General features: G+C 41.5%; 1 protein-coding gene across 2 annotated transcripts in view; it reads right to left on the reverse strand.

The window, feature by feature from the left end:
- Ss (aryl hydrocarbon receptor spineless) overlaps window positions 1-19,545 on the reverse strand; it is a 158,999-nt gene that overhangs the window by 99,821 nt on the left and 39,633 nt on the right. For both annotated transcript variants that reach the window (XM_072015332.1, XM_072015331.1), the window contains exon 2: window positions 39-229. In XM_072015332.1, the coding sequence (XP_071871433.1) occupies window positions 39-229 (191 nt within the window). The remainder of the gene's footprint in view (window positions 1-38; window positions 230-19,545) is intronic.

A 19,545-nucleotide genomic window follows, 5' to 3' on the forward strand; every position in this document is an offset into this window, starting at 1 on the left:
GCTCTTGTTGAAAATAATTCACCTAATTAGAGACCTACCTTGAAAGTAGCTCTTCGTTCGAAGATAGCTGACGCTGAGTCTCAGGATGCTGAGTCGGTCAAGCTTGCTGAGAATATTTTGTTCGAACGGAAGCAAGGATGCCAGAGTGTCCAGTTCGGCGTTCAATCGCTCGCGATGCCGTTTGCTCGGATTCGACTTCGTTACCCCATCCTTTTGCGGTGGTTTTAAGCTATAAAACAAACAATTAAATATATCAGCTTCTCTTATTAATTCCATTTTCTTCGTCCTGCTACAATTACAACGTTTCGTCGGTTACCCATTTTCTTAATTGCTGTCAAAAGATCATAGATTTTACGGTAGTTGGTTATAAAAAGGCCAGTTTGTAAATGAGAAAGACCGCTAGAAAATAGAAGGGAAGAATATAGCGATAATCCAACGAATAGCAGAAAATCAGCAAGAATGTCTCTTTCTAGAATTTCAAGTCAAACTTTTCACCGAGTGGCAACCTAGTACAAATATAAGAAGGAACTACGCTTGAACATTTCTGCTAACATACGACACATGATTTTATCATTGGCGAAAATTTCTTCGAATGAAAAATTGACGAGAAAAAAAAGCTGCTACGTCACGTCGATTTAATTAGCCGGAGTAATGGAGATAATCGTCGATCCTACGGTGTTCACGTTCGACTGGTTACAGAAATTCCTCGGCCACCTTCGAGATTCGAACAACAGGCGGCCTACGAGCGAAGGATCTCGATAATTAAAGGCGACCACTATCCAAGGGTTGATTGACACGCGGAGAAACCCTGCGGACCGATATACCCACTCAACAGTCCGGAATTCCTCGAGATAAGTATAGTTATTACAAAATACTTCTCGCATCTGAACTCTCTTCCATTCGTTTTTCTTTCGTTCCACCGTTACCTTTCCTACTTTCGTCTCGCTCTTTCTTCGGTTTATCCGCAAACGGGGCATAAAATGCATAAATTGTTTGATAATTATGACATGTAGAAGCTGACTACCACGCGGTGGTCTGATCAGCTTCCAATGGCGTAACTACTGCGCGAATATCTTTTTCCAACAAGTATTTTCGTCGATTAAGATAAAAAATATCTGTACTTTGTAAATCATTGGCTCGAAACACGAAACAAGTTCGGTGAAATAAAGAAAAATATTGAGTTTAACCAAACTTGCTTATGTTACAACCTGATGCATTTGAGAATGATCCGACTTCTCAGAAATCAAACTGACTAACTACACGTTCTCTAAGTATGGACTGAACCAACCACTAAATGATACGGATGAAAACCAATACTCTACTTTAAGAAAATCTAAAAAAACGACAAATGATAATAAATTCCACGGAACATTTAAAAACACACTGCATATAATGTCATCATTTTCCTGTACTTTTTAATTCAACTTCTATTATAGTGACGAAAAATCTTCATACATAAATCTTTGCTTAGGTTCTATTTTCTCAGTTGCGTTAACAAAATTCCTGCTTATAAATGTTAATGTAAACATAAAGAGATACAAAGATAGGAGATTTTGCTTCGGCACAAGGAAAAAAGGATTCGACGCCAATGTGTGCTTACGAGACACGTACGAAAAATCAAGCGTTACGGATCGAGTACAAACTGTTTGTTTAATTGAACCTTCCACCATGGGAGTGAGGCCCCATGCCGACGAGTACCGAACCTCATTGAAGCACCGCGGCCTATGGCGATCTCATGTTTAACAATGACTATTAATCCGCGCAAATATATTTACGCAAATTTGTATCTTCAGATATAATAAATTCTCATTTCATAAAAACCGATACTTCTAAAAAAAAAAAAAAAAAATCATCGGTATTGCGATACGCGTAAAAATTGATTTCCTCATAAATATACATATCAAACACTCTAATAATCGTTACTATTTGATAGACAAATATTCCTCCGGTCATCTTCCAAACAAACAGTTAAAATCTAATCTAAATCTCGATAAAATTCAACATTAACCTAACGAAACATCTTCGCCATCACCCAATCAGAAAAGAAAAAGAAAAAATACCATCGTCTTAATCAAAATCCATCGTTCCTCTGTACCTCATCCACCGAGCAACCTTTCTTTTATCAAAAGCACGCGAATCGCGAGCAAAACGTGGCCACTGAGGAAAAAGGGACAATCGGGGCAAGAAAGAAGGAAAGAAGGAAAGAAGGAAAGAAGGAAAGAAAGGTGGAGGGAAAAACGGCGATGGCCTTAATTAAAATGCTTAGGGGTTAGAAAGCGTGATGAATGAGATTGCCGTCCACATACGAGGCGGTCGGTGCCTACGAGTGCGCGCGGCAGCACCGAGAAGAACTCTATTAATTATTAGATGACACCGAATCCATTATCCGGGACGAGGAACGGACGGAGGTCCTCGAGGAATAGTCTCATTCAGATACCATTAGGACCCACGGCCGGCCTTTTGTTCTTTCGCGGCTGCTCGCGCGTTCCCCGGCGTGCAAAACACGGTTAATTATCGGGACGAGGACGGGAGGAAAGGAGTGCCACGTGGGCCGTGCCACTTCGTTTCTCTGCCTCCATTCTTTTTTACCGTCTTCTTCTTTCTACCCTTTCTCCCCAGGTTTTACTTTTCCATTTTGTCCAGCTCTGTTTCTCGATCTGTCAAGAGGGGGATCGTTCCAAGCTGGGACGATTCGATTCGAAGAGGACACGAAATTCTTTGGCTAAACCTGAGATCGCCTGACGCGACGTGTGCATTCAAGGAACTCGTCAAGGACAGGATCGCGAACTCCGTGTAATTTCATGACACTAATTGCAATCGTCAAGACTAACGACGAATGGTGTAATTCAGCGAAGCTCGATCGAACAGCGTCGAAATAGTTCCAGCGATTAAAGATATTTCCAACCGAAGGTACTTCCACCGTTGTCATAAATTCGTGTATCAGATTGTTCAGAAACTTCTTAATTTATTAGAGTGTTTTCTTAAACGATACATTTTTTTCAAAAGACTTTTTATCCTGTTCAACAATCAGTTGCTTCCAGTCCGTGACAAATTCTTTGTAATTAAAAGAATTTTATGAGAATTGAGAAACAAATGACAGTGTGGCTATGTTACGTTTAATGAACGAAATTCAATGTTCCAATTAAAATTTAACGTTTTGCTGCTTACTCCTCGTGAATACGCGAGGGACATTAACAAATTCCATATCCTTCTCATTAATGTTTTCTTAGTATTCAACTAAAAACAAAACATGACATTTCATTCGATCATATTTTTTCTACTTGTATCAAATGCGAGATATCTGAACAATCCAATATATACATAGTTTCTATTCAGTGTAGCATGAGGTAGTTGATGGTATATGGTATATACATAGTATATGAATGGTTGGCGATTGGATCAGCGTGTCTCGATGACCGTGTCACGATGACGGACGTATAATGAACAAAACGAGAGGCAAAAATAGGAAAAATAAATTATAGATTTCGCGAAACAATGTCCCAGAGGGAAACCGATGAATGAGCCACGCGTTTACGTAACCGACTTTTGTTCTGCTGCAGCGTGGGAAGAAAGCAACGCGAACCGTGCACTTTGCGCGGCAGAAAACTGCATTTCAATGCGTCCTCAAACTGCAAGTTCGCCATAGGAGAATGAAACTGATGTGACAATGCAGCAATTAGAACGTAATTGTCTCTCATTGGGATCGTTCAGACTGTTTCGCGACTTTATACGATTTGTTGCATTCGAATTTATCGCCAGTTAGTCGCAAAATATTACGCTAAAACCTTGACTATTCGGTCGTTGGAATAATCAAATCATTTTTCTCCGAACGAATATTTCTATCGGAAATTAATATTATAAAATAGAATATTCTCATAAATATCGAACTTCATTAACATATCCGATTAACTGAAGTTTTGCCGATTGATTCCATCTGTCACAACGTAAGTTCCTACTAGCAGGCAAATTAACGAACTCCAATTATATAAATTGTCTGCCACTCGACAAGTTCTCCTGTATTACAAAATATTAATAAGAGAAGTTGTTTTTCATTGGAATTCACGAATTATATTATTAGTATATTATCGATTAATCCAGCCTTCGATCCCTATCCAATAACCCGATACTAAACAACCCAAATGCATAAATGCAGCGAAGAATCTAGAGCATCCAATCAGATTGCAAACACAGTAAAATCTAGTAATTGTATATTTAGCGAAACCAGGTGATAAGGCGATAAATGATCCCTTTGAACCCTTCTAGCAAGCCAAGCTAGGCCAATTGCGTAGATACATACGTGTCGACCCTACGAACCGTAACACGGTTACGCATTCGAAATGTGCGCGCATACTTCAGACCGCTGTTTAATGGCCGGCTGCGTTATCGCGATCGTTACCCTAAGGCTCTATAGCGATTTTCCAGCCTTCTCTTCGTTGGTAAACCTTGCTTTCATCGCGTTTTTCTACAGAGGAACCTCCGAACGATACGTTCGAAGAAACGGGATCTTCTTTCGGAGAAACTTTAAATTTTCTCTGCGTAGAAAATCCTGACTGAGCATACTTTCGCTGGAAAATGAAATTCCAGGAAAACTATATTATTTGTTTCACGAGGTAGGACAAATACGAAGCAGGCCTTGGTTTGATTAGAATTAAATAACACGAATCAAAGGTGGCGCGATCTGACGGGCCAGCACGCTATCCTCGAATCCATCAACCCTACGAATCCCTCTCTAGATTAGTCTACCCTCGACCACGCTCGCTTTTCGGCAAATACTCAATGTCCCCTCGAGATCGATGCAAGCGGGAAGCACGGTAGAATGAATATCGAGACAACCTTCGAACTACTCACAAAGCTTATCAATTATTAAAAATCTCTAGAGTGGGCTGTTCAATTTCCATAAATTAGAAAATTCCTCGGTGTAAAGTAGAGCGAAATAAATATCGGAATAATCTGTGAATTGTGACTTGTAATCTTCCGAGTGAAATGGAAAATTCTTCGAGAAGAAACCACTTCGTTAAAAGATTCTAGAATTTAGCTCCTCGCTAGTTCCACTTCTGTACAATTCCCCATCTCTGTTTATACAGTGCAATTAATAAATTTCTACAATGCGATTTATAAATCTCTCGAGTCATTCGAAAGCCTCCACATGTCAGAATTAAAATTCTTGAAGACTCGAAGGACCGGTTCGTCAAAAAATTCCTCGCTTCCGTCCACCCTTGGAAAATCCTTCGCCCCCAACTACGGTAAAATATAATATACGTAATAAGTACATCAAAGCAACTGCGATTAAACTGCAATTTATAAATCTCTCGAATTCCGCCTGCGATTCATAATCCTCATTCGAAGACGCCAACATCCAAAATTTAAAAAACGTTTCAAGCATCAAAGAAGAAATTTCATGAACTAGTTCGCCATTTTGCCCCCAACTATATCTGCTCTATCCTCCGTATCCCTACGATTCGTCCACCCTTTTATTCGGGCCAGCAGCGTCTGCGTATCCGTTTCGTCCCTTCCTTCGGCCCTTTAATGGCTCGCCGCGTCAAGCTCGGTCGCTTCGTTGACGTCCTTCTTCGCAAGAGCAGAGAGGCCAGCCCAACAGAGGGTGGAAAGGGGGTTGATCGTTCGAACGGAACGAGGAGAGACGCGCAGGCGCCACGAAGGGTGGGTCCACTATGGATTTTCGAGGGTAGAGACGCTCTACCAGTGAAGTTCCGGGGTGGCAGACAGCATGGGGCAGCAATGGAAGCTCCCACCGCGCAAGGGATGCTAGCCCGTTTCCTGGGATGGTGATATACTCGGTTGGACGGCGATAGGGGATGGGGTGGCGTCTAGGAATGCCTGGCATCGACCTTGAACCGAGCCATAAGCCTCTCAGGGCTCGGTTTCCTTAGGGGTTGAAGGAGGAAACAGAGTTCGATTTCTTTGGGATTGATACGGGGTGACGAGCTAGATTTGTCGAGTACAGGGTGAAGTAGTGACTTTTAAATGGCGGATATAAATTTAGGGTAAAGATTATAGCTATGAAATTCTTTGTCGCTGCCCCGAAGAGACGAAACGGGTTGCAGAAATTAATAATAAGGCGAATAATCAATCGTACCGCGGATATTTATGCAAATTTATATACGTTCAGAATCGCGACTAAAGAAATGAAATTTAAATGGAGACTTTTCTTTCTCTCGTTAAATATTCTACGATATTACGGAGAGTACTACACTTTGAATATTTCATTCGTTTTATCGTGTATATTTTATCGTATGCATTCCACACAGTTTTGCATCTTTAAATTTCTCATAAATCTATAAACATTCTTCGTCTATTGATAATTAATTGGAAGATTTTGAATTTGTTGGCGTTGATAAGGGGCGAAAAAGGCCTGCTTCGTTGAGCTGAGGGTGAAAGAGAGGCTTTTAAACGACGGAAATAAATTTAGGATTAAGAGTACAGTGACGGAGACTTTTATCATTTTCTACAAGGCGAATGAATTGTAAAAGTTCATAATACGGCTAATAATTAATCAGAAGTTGTCGTCGAGTAGCATTTCATCGTCGTTTATTAATTACGTTTCGTGTGGTCGGCTTCTCGAAAATCGATCTTATCGGATCAGATCTCGCAGAACGATAAGCGAGTATCGGTCACGTGGCGAAGGAATTACGAGTCGCCGCGTTGCAGATAACGATTCAGCCGGCTGCTGGCTCACGATAATCACCTTTTAATGGAAAAATGAAAATTTCGTTTCACACTCACCGGAAACGACGTGTGTCTACCTCTGCTTTTTTCAATAATTACAGAGAATTCAGATTCTCAGAAATCATTCCTCGTTCGCCTAAAGTTTAATTCCGGATAAAAGTGCGGATTTTAAGAACCACCGTATGTAATTTTACCTATCGATCCAAATTTCTAAGAATTACAAAATTACAGAATAATATCCTCGTCGAGGTTAAAACTGCGTTAATGAAGGAGAAAGTTTATTAAATACAATTCTTAGAAATATATTGTAGAAATCTTAGAAAACCAGAATTCTTAGAACTAATTATATATAAATGCTAGAGAATTCTAGTATTTAAACTCTGTTCTTTCTATTTGTTCTTTCATAGGAGATTTTTCGAGCGGCACACGGAAATTTGCAGGCACACCGCGGCCACGCAACGAATTCGCCGGAGACTCAAAACGAGCGGAAGTGCATTCGCCTGTCAACGTGGTATTTCGTAAGCGGCGACCAGAAAGAGCGCGCCGCTGATGCCGGCCGGAGCGACTTTCGACATCCTGTGGCGAATAATCGACCATATGTCGGCCGACGCCAGAATTAGTGGTCTTCGTCAAAGAGACCTCGACAACGAAAATGCAAATGCAGCTGTTAAGCCGCTTTCGCGGTCGTCAGTTTCCCTCGCGCTTCATCCTTCACCATGGACATCGAACCTGTCCGCAACCACCACTTCCCTTTTTCTTTCGCATTTTATAGCTGATGAAGTTCGATACCGAAGTCCTCGAATTTAACAGAAGATTCAAAATGTACATGTTCGGTGACTCGTCTCTTTACGAAGCCATAATATTCAGGATTTTTAAAGTACAATTAGTTTTGTACGATATAAAATCTATCTAATGACGAGCTACATAAATTTCCACATCAACGTCTCTATACCCAACTGTATTTTTCACTCATTTTCGACGGAATCGAGTTCTTTAAAAGAAACAGCACAAGTTCTTTTTTATTAAAAAGGAAAGCGATAAACGGAGGCAAAATCGAGACAAAAATTGGAGGACCGCGGTGGAATTAAATCGATCATCGTCAGATCTAAGCGAGCAAACGATTTGAAAACACAGAAAAATGATGACTGTACAAACATTATTTTGAAAAATTTACTTTGCAATTTACCATTATTCGCATTCTGTTCTTTCGCAAATATACAAAGTACATATGTTAACTTATGAAAATAAAGTCATTTCGTTCTCGTGTGTTGAACATTAATCGCGCAGCTGCGCAGTGAAACCGAGGAAATGACAAAAAGTGGGACTGTTTTACCAAACGCCAAATATTTCTCCATCGCTAGCCTAAAATCCTCAACACCCCTTTTTATTTTAATCAATCAATTTCATTGGAAAACATCTCTCGACCAGCGTGTCATCCGAGAGCTCTGTAAATGAAGGCAAAACAGTGTCTGGGGCAACAGATTCGCTCGATTCGAGCAAAAACTCGGCGAACTCCAGCGGAGAGTGGCCGATCGGCCCATGGCGCGGCGCCGCGTTTATCCGGTAAATCGCGTGCGCGCGAGAAAAAGCGGGCGCTGGATGGTTCTCGCGCGGTTTACCGATAGCAACCGAGCCCGTAATTAATCCGGGAACGATCGCGGTAATTAATTCGCGACGGTGATGAAGGAAACGGCGTTCGCGACGCTCTGGTTGAACGCCAGCTCGTGTCCGTGTAATGCTAACCGACGGTGACTGAGCCGTTTGTTAACTCGCTAAATGCAAACCGTAGAACGATCCTTTCTGCTCCCGTTAGCATTGCCAGCGTCGATTTCTGGAACCGTTACCGGCGCCTATCCGGCGCTGGAAACCGTGAATCCGTGATTTTCCATCGAACGAGTCTTAGAAAACGACTTACAGCCCTATACATATTAATGGTAGAATTATTAGAGTGATTAAAACGATCAATCTGTAATTTTTTATAAAGCTTTCGTCGAGTTACGTTGGTGTCCTTTTAAGAATTTGAACAATTTTTTGGTGAAATATATGATACGGGCTATTCTCCTTTTCACCGTGGGTTTCTTCGGCTATCTTCCACTTTGATCTATTTAATTTTTATTACGTTATCGAACAGTTCTTTACAGACTACGATGCTATACGATACGTTTAATATTTTTGTCTGTTAGTAATCTGTATAAGCGAGATTTCTCTGTAAAGAAGATTTAAAATCCTCCAGATGAACACAGACGTTTTTGGAAAAGAGTGCACTTGTACTACTGAGATCGTAGCACACGAACGAAAGGTGTAACCCATAGAAAACTGGGAACACCGTTTCGAACAATCGACTGTTCTAATAGGGGCGCAAGTGATTAATCTTCGTACGCTTTGAATCCCAGTCTGCTGTATATCTTCGTGTGAATCGGCTCGAACAATCTAATCGCGGAAGATTACTTACCCATCTGCCAGATAAGAATTACACACTGTTACCATGCAATTTAAGACACATCAAGAACAACGATCTCAACGATCAAGAGCAAATATCAGATGAAAGAATTCGATTCAAGAATTCAAGGATTTCTTATACAATATATAGACACTTTCCATTTGTCAATATATGAGACAAATCTCCGTCGAGATATCGATCGATTAAAACAGTTTAAATTAAAATTTAGCCAATTCTACTAGATGGAACATATTTTCAGTTAAAAATGTCAAATTGATTCACGACAGCCTCTTTCAGGAAAAATGATGATAATTCAGGAAAATTTGAGAAAAATATTCACGGACGCGTTTCACTCGTTTCGTAGTGATTAGTAAACGCGATTTCAGCGCGAGTCGGTGATTCCGTGCTCGACTATGTGGAGCGCGTAACTGGCGTGACAAACGGAATTATTATGCGAGGACGAACACCTCGCCGGGATGCACTACGACTGCCGGAACTAATTGAGTGTACGAACTGAGACAGTTTTTCGAGTACCGGGGATTATTCTGTCTCGGATCGCGAGAACGGGGCCCCGTGAAATTGCGTTTCGCGGAATCGTTGCAGCTGCTCGGAGGAAGTCCCTTGGTAATTCCTACGAACGTTTCACGTACGCCTCTATTACCCTTCTTGCTTTAGCAGTGAAATAGGAGGATCGCCAAAGCTTGCGTTTCCCTACGTTTCACATCTAATTCCATTACTACGCGGTTCATTGATAATTTATAATAAATTGCAATTACCTCGGTAAGCGTGTACACACTGCGAAAAGTTACTTTCATTTTCCTCGATTGAGAATTTTTAATAATTCAGAGATTGGAAGATTTCTCCAAGGAAAACCTTTGGAACCTCAGAGACACCTATTTCCGTAGACATCAAAACTACATAGAAAAAAAATCAATTGCTTTGTAATACTTGAGAACACAAATCTTCATCGCGTCCTATCATTGATTTCCAATACATTTTCTGGTAAATTGTCTGCCCTCCGTTAAAGCGTATTAGGAAGCTATTCTGCATTTCCCTAAATTAAAAATACTCAAAATTTACGAAGATCGAGAAACGTTTGCGAACAAAATGTCTAAAACTCTAGAGACTCTCCTTTACCAAGATCAACTAAAAAATTGTCAATTTCTTCGCTAAATGCCACAATTGCCAAAAAAACACAAAACTGCTATGCGTCCTTCTATCAAATGGCAGGAGATTGGTACGCGATTCCGGTTAGAAATCTCCGAGCATCGAAATCTCCGGGCGTCCCACGCAGCCGCGAGATCTCCGAGCGATCACTCGGACATCGACATTACCTCCTCTGTTCGCGTGATCGTGCGATGGGCCTCGGCGAGGCGGCGAATTTCGAATTCAGTGGAGAATTTATGGCGGCGCGGCAGCCCAGCAGCGGACTCTTCCAGAGAACCCTCTTGCTAGTTGTCCCAGCGAACGAAAAGAGAGAGCTTTCCTCTTCTCCTCTTCCTATACGACTTTTGCACCCGTTGCGTTTTCGGCAGCCGGGAGATTTGTGGTCCCCCGGATTCGACGATTTAGATGTTCATTTAATTTAGTCGTCGTCCGTCGTGCTCCACAGCCGACGGACCCGTGCTTCATTAATAGTCGAACCAGGCAAATAAAGGAGCTTTGATTTATGCACTGCCCGCCGCGCGTACGCTACGAACGCGCCTTCCACTTCCACCGAGCCTCGCTTGGTTAATTAAATTGTTTATAGTCTTCGTGGTCGTTTCGGTGTGCTTTTCTGGAATTAAGGCTACATGACTGGAGTTTCGGCTCCACCGGACAAGATGGAATTCTCCAATTATACCGAGAGGTTTTTTTTTTCGAAGGAATTTTTAGCTTACTGGAAAGTACGAATAAAACGACATAACGTATGAAAAAGAGGATGGGAAAAGGAAAAAGAAGAAGAAGATTGATTTATTCCTACTTGATTAATTAAAATTGTTTGTGGTCTTCGTTTCGACGTGATTTTCTGCAAGTGAGGCTATATGACTGGACTTTGCATTCGTCCGGAAGAGTTGCCAGCTCGCCTATTACACCAATAAATCCTCTTTCCCCGGCGAATCCTCTAATTTACTGAAAAGTCGACGACAAAAGGACGAAAGACAGTGCTTCAGTTTCCTTCATTACATGTTTTCTCGGATTAAGGCTGCATAACCGAGCCTACAAAATATTCCAAACAAATTGAAATTCTTCGATTATACCGATACGCAAATCTTTTTTTTTTTTTAAACAAGTTTTTAGTTTGTTGGGAAATGACAGAATAAAAAGAAGAAAGAGGGTGGTTTATTTCTATTCGATTAATGAGATCGTTTATAGTCTTCGTGTTGTGTACATTACAATTATGAACTTTACATTCTTTCAATATATTTCCTTTGTTCTTGTTTCCTTTTCCTAAGAATATTTCAAGCTGCGTTGAAAATAGAGAAATAAAGAGAAGAGAAAGGCTGGTTTATTCATCACCATCGTCGAGTTATTAACTGATCGGGATGATTTAAAAATTCGATAAAAGTATCAAGCACGTAGCAGAAGATTGCTCGCTCATTTATTAGAATCTCGCGTACGAGTACCGCGACCGAAGAGGGTGAAGGGTTGTGGCATGGTTCGTGTTGGTCAGCGTGGCAAGAGATGCTCGATAGGGATCGCGAGAGGGAATAACGTCGCCGCCGTGCCGCTAGAACCGTAAACAAAGCCTGAAGGCGTGGGACGTCGAATGGAAAGTCTCACGGATCTTCGTTAATTGTGCGGATTGAGCGTCGATCCCCTCGCCGTGATATCTTCGATTTTCTGCAATAACCGGCCGTCTAGCTTCGTCCCCGCAACATAAATTCGCGGTGGACGGTTCGCGGAATTCCGCCCCTCGAATTCTACGAACGATCATCCCAGGGTGTGGCCGAAATATGGAACTTTCGCTGCAATTTTTCTGCCTATTTCCGTTTCTCAACGCTAAGATTATTTTTCGTATATAGCACAGCTTTCAAAAGGATTTAAATCTAGTTTACGCGAGTAATAAAGATTACAGAAAAATAAAAGGATAAGTTACATTTGCCATTTTTTTTTTTTTTTTTTTTTTTTTATAGCGAAATAGTTTTAAGATTCAGTAGATTGTCGATCAGTCTTATATTTCCAGAATTGTTAAAAGCTGTTGAAATATTAAAATATTGCTCGATAAGTGGATAGTGACGTGGAATAAGAGTCTAAGGCACATTTAGCACATTTTGAAAATGAAGAGAAAAACGTGGTTTGTGAAAGCATAGTCTAGCGCTAATGTAATTCTGAGCAAAATGTGGTATATACCCTAATTCCAGGTTTCCATACACAATTATATCTTTAGCTTCCATAAAACTTTATCAATTAATCAACCATTATTAAAAGGCTTTGGACCTGACAGGTTGTTCTCATCGTCAGTTATACCACATTAACATTAATTCCTACTTAATCATAAAGTGACAATCAGAAATCAGAAGGTCAACACAAATGTACTTAGCATGTTTTTCGCTTGTAATCTTCGATCATAAGTAATCGGTCTAATATGCAGAACGAAAGATATCAGCATTTTTCAGGATTATTTCTGGTAATTGGCCTGAGAGTGAAGTGGGAAATTGAAGGAACGTACGATCTCTTGGTTGGAGAACTTCCGGCGCCCTTAATTGCGCCAAAGGCTTATTAGACGCGGTGGCGACTGAGTAAGCACGCATGCAAATGCGGCCACTTGCGCGTTTTAATATGTATATTTTGTATATCCTTAGCATACATATTGATGTGCATACAATGGTCTACGTTCTAATGAGATGCGAAGGGTTCTTCGGACAGTTAAAGCGAAATACATGTTTGACGGATGCCAGATGCTAATTATCGTCCATTATCTAACGTCCAGTGAACCCGTGAACATCGAAATCATGCGGAGAACGAATCTGACCGACGTTAGGCGTCGCTTGTTCGAAACTCATGAGAATTATTAAGAAGCTCGCTATCGGAAACCGCGATTTCATCGATCGTAAGCATCAAACGACCACGTACGATAATGGGGCGTAATAATCGAAAGGTCTCAAATTGAGAGGCGTTGAATCGTCGATCAGTCGCCACGCGGAGATAATTAGTCCTTAAACGATTACGTTTCATTGGCTGGGAATTGCCACGGCACCATTTAAACTCTCGAATGAAAAATATCTTCTGTTAATCGGATGTTCCCGAATAATAGTCGATGTGCTAAACTCGATTACGAAGTCCAAGATCGTGTTGTGATATATCAACGAGATATAAACGCTGGAGGTTATCAATTTTAAGAATAATTCTCATTTCATAATGGGGAAAATAATAAATATGAGATAATAAACGTCAATGGAAATGTCAAACGTACCGCCTATCGTTTAGGATCGTAGAGTATTCAGGCTCACGTGTGGTCCCATCCTCAAAGGACACTTTACGAATGATAAACTACTCTTAATTAACCCATCAACCATTACACATGCTCGGCTACGTACATCCGCTTAACCGGTAGCGCATTTTGTATGACTTAACTGCCTCCCCGTCTCATCAGAGCTCAGTCATTACCACGAGGATTGGCTATTTCAGACGCAATTATCTATTAATCATGCCCCTCGTCCGCGTTAGCTCCTGACCTCCTAATAGCCGCTGCACAAGGATAATTGTCAAGCATGATCTTGGAAGATCGAGTCACCCACTTCAAGCTCTTGGTATCCTGTTCTGCATGGGATCTGTATGGATCTTGCGTGCGAGAATCGATCCCTTCAAACCGATCATTCCTTCCCTAAACCTTCGACATTAACGTGGTTTTATTTATAGACGCATTTCAGGTTTCATTTTCGTTTCACTTCATTTGGCTAAACTATTTTCATCAAGATCGAAAAGTATTTCGATCGTTCTTCCACCCTTCCCATGAAACAGTTTCCTTTTTCAAAGTAAAACATTGCAGCCTTTCTGTTGTACTATTTCGACGATATCGCTACAATGTACTTCGTGTACGATGCATCATCGAAAAATTCTTTGTGTCGACGCAGAATGATATTCTACGCCAAAGTTTCAGTTGCTTCGAGCGGAAAAGCTTCATCTGCGAAATCCGAAACACTCCGATTGTTGTCCGAGTTCTTGAGATTGCACGAGTACCGTATCTTGTCGGGCGAATTCCACCCTGTGATCCGATGCTCATCGGGGCTCGTGTAGAAGCGCAGAAGCGAAAAAGCGTGTCGTGAAACGGCGGTGTCGGTGCTCACGTGATGGAGTAAGAAATCGCGAGACCGCGTGATTTAGGAAGGAGAGTCGTTAATCAAGCGGTCGAATTAGAAGTCAACAGGTGCGAGAACGAAGCGGCCGGCTGGTTCTCTCGCATGGGACACGCATGCCGCGCGTATGTCACGGACCTGTGTCTCCGTGTGTACACCTCTGACTAACCGTGCACGGGATTAGACGTCTAGGAACGGCGACGAGCTCGGGTCTCTCGATGCAAACTGAGATCATTCGTTGACCATTCGAAAAAGAAACTCCACTATGTTCGTATGAATATTAATTTTGTCAGAATAGTAAAAATATCCACGATCACGATTTTATCAAAATTTTATAGTAAAGAAGAATAGAAATTTCTTTGGCCATGTAAAACTAACGATTCATAGTTTTTTTTTTTTTTTTTTTTTTATATAGAAACCTAATAAATTTGTAGCACTAAATGAAAGTCTTCGTAAAAATGTTATATTTCAACCGTTAATAGTTCTCATAATTTCGTCGAGTGTAGTGAATTCATTAGAGATAAAGAAAACACGATTTAAAAAATCATGACAATTCGTCTAATCGATAAGCAATCGAAAAGCGATATAAATTCGATTAACATCGAGATTAGTCAGCAAACGATTGGATTAAGTTGGACGCGTTAAAGAGTCGTTAACGCGACGCGTAAATTGCGATCGATGCAATCGATAATAAAATTTATTGTCTCGCGCCGATGCACGGCGGATCAGCTCGTGAAAACCGGTCTGATTCCATCGACCAGGCAATCTTCGAGCTTTTCGCCTTGCTTCGTACAGATAGCAATTTTCTCCGGGTAATTATCACTTTGAAGCTAGATACCGGCCGCATTAATAATCCGCGGGAAATGCATGGCTGGCTTTTGCAACGCTTTGCTCGATCAATTGCTTTGCTATGTGGATCATCATCGAGATTGCCCTGATTTTATGAGTCGTTGATTAAGTGATAGGTTTACGAAGTATTCTCGAATAATTCCCGAGAATACTTCGAGAATACTCTTACGTTCGTTCTCTCTTGAATCTAAACAGACCTATTTTATCGAAATTTACATAGTCCACCATAGTGTATCGATCTGATCCAAAATCGACATCAATCGTAAACTGAGACTGTAAAAATGAAACGTCCGATCTGTGAAAAGAGACGCTTCAATGGAAAATACAGAGTATCCACAGATAATCTTTTGTAGCTACTGCAGAACAATATTTTATGGAAATCTCGCGGAGTAATAAAAAAACTATCGATTCGTAATTTTTCGTAACGAGCCTATAAATTTATCATATCCAGCGCATGTGTGTATCACCTCTTTAGGATATTTTGATACTTCTTTCCCAACAGCATGCTTGAAATACCAAGAAGTTGTTACCTAACACCCTGTAAGACAGAAAACTGTCTCGTCTAAAATTCAGAATGGACAAGAGGGAGGATGGTAGAACGATCTGACAAACGAGCGAGCCATCGAGTCCTCTTCTAAACGCCTTCTAACGGCGTCTTTAATCACTCCATCCAGCGTTGGGTGAGGACGGAGGCCTCGGCTCGAGCGAAAAAGGGCCGCGAACAGAGTCGACGGGCCGTGCTACCGAATTCCCGTGACAAGGTACAAGGAACTCCAGACGTGAAGGCAAAAAAGAAGCGAGAAAGATCCTCGCAAGAGGAAGAAGGAAGGTGGAAACGGGCCTGGCAAACGCATTTGTCGGCTGTTGGCCCGGTTCTCGTCGCTCTTTCGCCAGCAGGAAAGATTAGTGGTCCTAATTCCCGTGCTCGTTCGTTCCTCAGGAAATCCCCACGGTAGAAAGACACGTCTTCTCTTGACTTCTCTTCCTCCTGCAAGTCAGTTCAACTCCACGAGGAACAACGAACGAAGAGAGGAAAGGACAGAGGAGGGGAGAGGAGAAACACACGGACGAGTTATCTGTTCCGTTTCTCCAGGCGGTGTAGGTTACGAGTGTCCGAAAGCGGAGGCCACGCTCGTGCTGGCTACCGTAAATGTAAATATCCTACGCTCCCCGCATTAACATACGTCCCCTCAGGCTCATTAAGGATGAAATTAATTATCCAATGGAATCGTTTCTCGTGTTCCACCCGGCCTAAAGCTGCGACGCGAGACACGGAAAAACCGAACCTCGGATGGGGCCCTAGGGGGCTTCTAGGTTGTTACAGTCTCTCGACTTATTGAGAAGTTTAGATATGCGAGTTTGTTTGGCGATCGCAAACGCATTCGTTGATCTTTGGAGTATGAAGGAATTGATTCGAAGATTTTAGGATATTTATTCTAGTCCAATGTGAACGCAACGTGATTCTAAAAAGAAACAGCGTACAGTCTTTATGATGATCTTATGTCGATGAATATCCAATTCTGTTTCTTCTCCAACATTTTGACGTTCTTGAACATTTTCATGTTTCTGAATCCCTATTCGTGTTTTCACAAAATAAAATATTTAGTGGAACCATCTTTAGCACTTATTACATGTTCATATATATAATATATCAAATCCTTCACAAGAGTATTTTCTCATTAAATATCTTGCAACTTCTGTATACGTTTCGAGATTGCTTTCAAATCTGATCGATATAATCAGGACGCTCTTGTCTCGCTATAATGTCAATAGAAATTCCAAGATGTTTTATATAACGCGTACAACGTGGACACTGAATTGTTCCATAACGAGCCGGTGTATATCCGAAACACGATCTCCAAAGTGCACGGGAAATTGCACAGGATTCCGGAATACGGTAGGAGGGTATCGTTACTCTGGCCAACGATAAGCGGTTACTCTCGTGTTCGCGCTTAAAGGTGGCGCCAATCGATGAATTATCGCGCGTCGCGCGCGTAAAGCAATCAGCGATCACGAAGAAATCACTGGGAGACTTAGAGCAGCAATTATCCTAATGGATGCAAAGTCACACCCTGCTGTCTGCACTGGGCATGGTAATGAGTTGATATCACCGCATACCAGGACCTTGTATCCTTCCAAGTCCTGTTCGAACCAGCGCCGCGCCACCACCGATCCCCTCCCCTCCCTTCTCCTCGTTCCTCTTCTCCGTTTCGTCCCTTTTTCTCCCACCTATCTTCCAGCGCATCTTCTCCTCGCCCTTCCTTCTCCCTTCGTCCTTTGCCAGAGCGTACAGAATTCACTCAGCCTCGAAAATCACCTTCACACTTGAGCCCCGCTTGTGGCCACGCTTTGCCATGAAGATAACGCTTACGAGGAACCAGGCCGATTGCTGATCGCGAGTCTGACTTTTCAATGGGTAATTGTTCTTTCGTTGGTTGAGAGTATAGGTATCTTTTACTTTGGCCAGAATCGGTGGATTTTGGAATTTACATGTGTGTTTTTGGATGAATCCCATTCGCTTCATGTTCATTTTTGAAGTTCGATTTTAATTATCTACGGTGGTAGTTCAAGCAGTCGCAAGCGTCAGCTCGTTCTTGGAATTGCCAGTTTTTCTACTTTCTGCAGACTCTCTATTTTTCGACGTGCCGTTTTATTTCTGTTAAAAATAAGTTGTACCGTAGACGGTATTTATATTTGCACGGACTAAAATCGACTCAAGTTTATTCGTGCTTATTAGCTTTTTGGTCTGTGATTATACAAGTTTTTAACGAACGAAAGATCCGATTCACGAGATAACCGTGTAATTCAGAAGTCACGTACCCATTTGTCCACATTTCGCGAATTGAAAACTTCTTCCGCAGCCAAGATTCGTTTATAATTTTAGATTAAATTTCCGATGATAGTAAAAAGTTGGAACGAATTACAATCTAGCTGTCTCGCGAGCCTCACAGAATTCTGTTTATGGAGGGTTAATTATGAGCATCGAGGCTAAACGGGTTAAGAAACTCGTCCCGTGAGCAGACCACTTGAAATGGCTTCGCACTTGTCACTGACCACCGTTATCTTCTCTCTTCTTAGAAGGTGTTCGTGGGGTGACAGAGATACTCAGAGGCATGACCTCTACCTGCTACCTACACCTTGGCTGCCGCGGTTCTCCACACGATTGCTTGCTCACGATTCGTTGAAGTCTCGAGCAAGCCGCTATTTATTCAATTCTCTTCGCGTATGATCAATTCTGCCATGTCCAACCGAAACACCTCTCCCAGTCAACTTCATCGTCGCTTCTATCTGGCGATTCGTTCATCGCGTGCCGTTTTCAGTTTTCACGTCTGAAACTTAACTTCTTTCTAAACTCTCTAACTTTCACACTTGACTACTCTTGACTTAACTCTTCAATATTTACTTATTGATCTACGCGAACCTATGAGAACGATCCAAAGCATAGAACGTTAAATACTCGATTATTTACAAAAAAAGAAACCCTACGAGACTACGAGAAAGAGGAAAGATACAGACCTCGATTTCCGAAAGACGAACACGCGCAATTTCGCTGACGATCACTAGCAGCTTGATTTGACAAAAGAAAAACGAACATTCGGATGAGCGAACTGTGTGTATCGTGGCAATGACGAGAAAGAACTGCGCCCGGGCCGTGGTAGCAAAGAGCTTTTGTACTCTGGCAAGAGCATTGATTGAAATGCAAACCAGTTAAGGGTGCAACCTAATCTCTAACCAGAGGAAAACTGCTATACCTGCGGGACTTTCTACTGCGTTCGTAATCCGTCCCACAGGATTCGGTGTCGTTTTCCATACTAAAGAGGACAACTCCTCGCTTTAACTAGGCTCTCAGTTAACATGCTCTATATGTACTCCACGTGTTTTTAAAGAAGAACACCATACGTCGAATAATAGTTTGTAGCTTAAGAACAACACATTGGTGAGATCATGATCATAGTCTTAGGTGTCTATAGAGAGAATATTGATTTGGAGCACTTGGAATAGGGAATAGAGTTGGGACAAGAGTAGCCAGACTTAAACGTGGCATTATCCACTGAATGAAACGTTTGAAGTACAAGACGTATAGTTATACGTATAGTTATCTTGTCTCTAGGATAAATTACTCTTTTAACGTGAACGACTCTACAATCAGATGTCACATAGCTTTCGTAAATTCACAAAGAACTCGAACACGGTAATACATGAAATATCCTAGCAAATCATACTTTCGCGCTTATTTAGAAATTATCGCGATAATTTCAAAACGATCTCCAAACATGACACGCTACTATA

Source organism: Bombus fervidus, chromosome 13 (genome assembly GCF_041682495.2).
Source record: "Bombus fervidus isolate BK054 chromosome 13, iyBomFerv1, whole genome shotgun sequence".
In the NCBI taxonomy this organism is placed as follows: domain Eukaryota; kingdom Metazoa; phylum Arthropoda; class Insecta; order Hymenoptera; family Apidae; genus Bombus; species Bombus fervidus.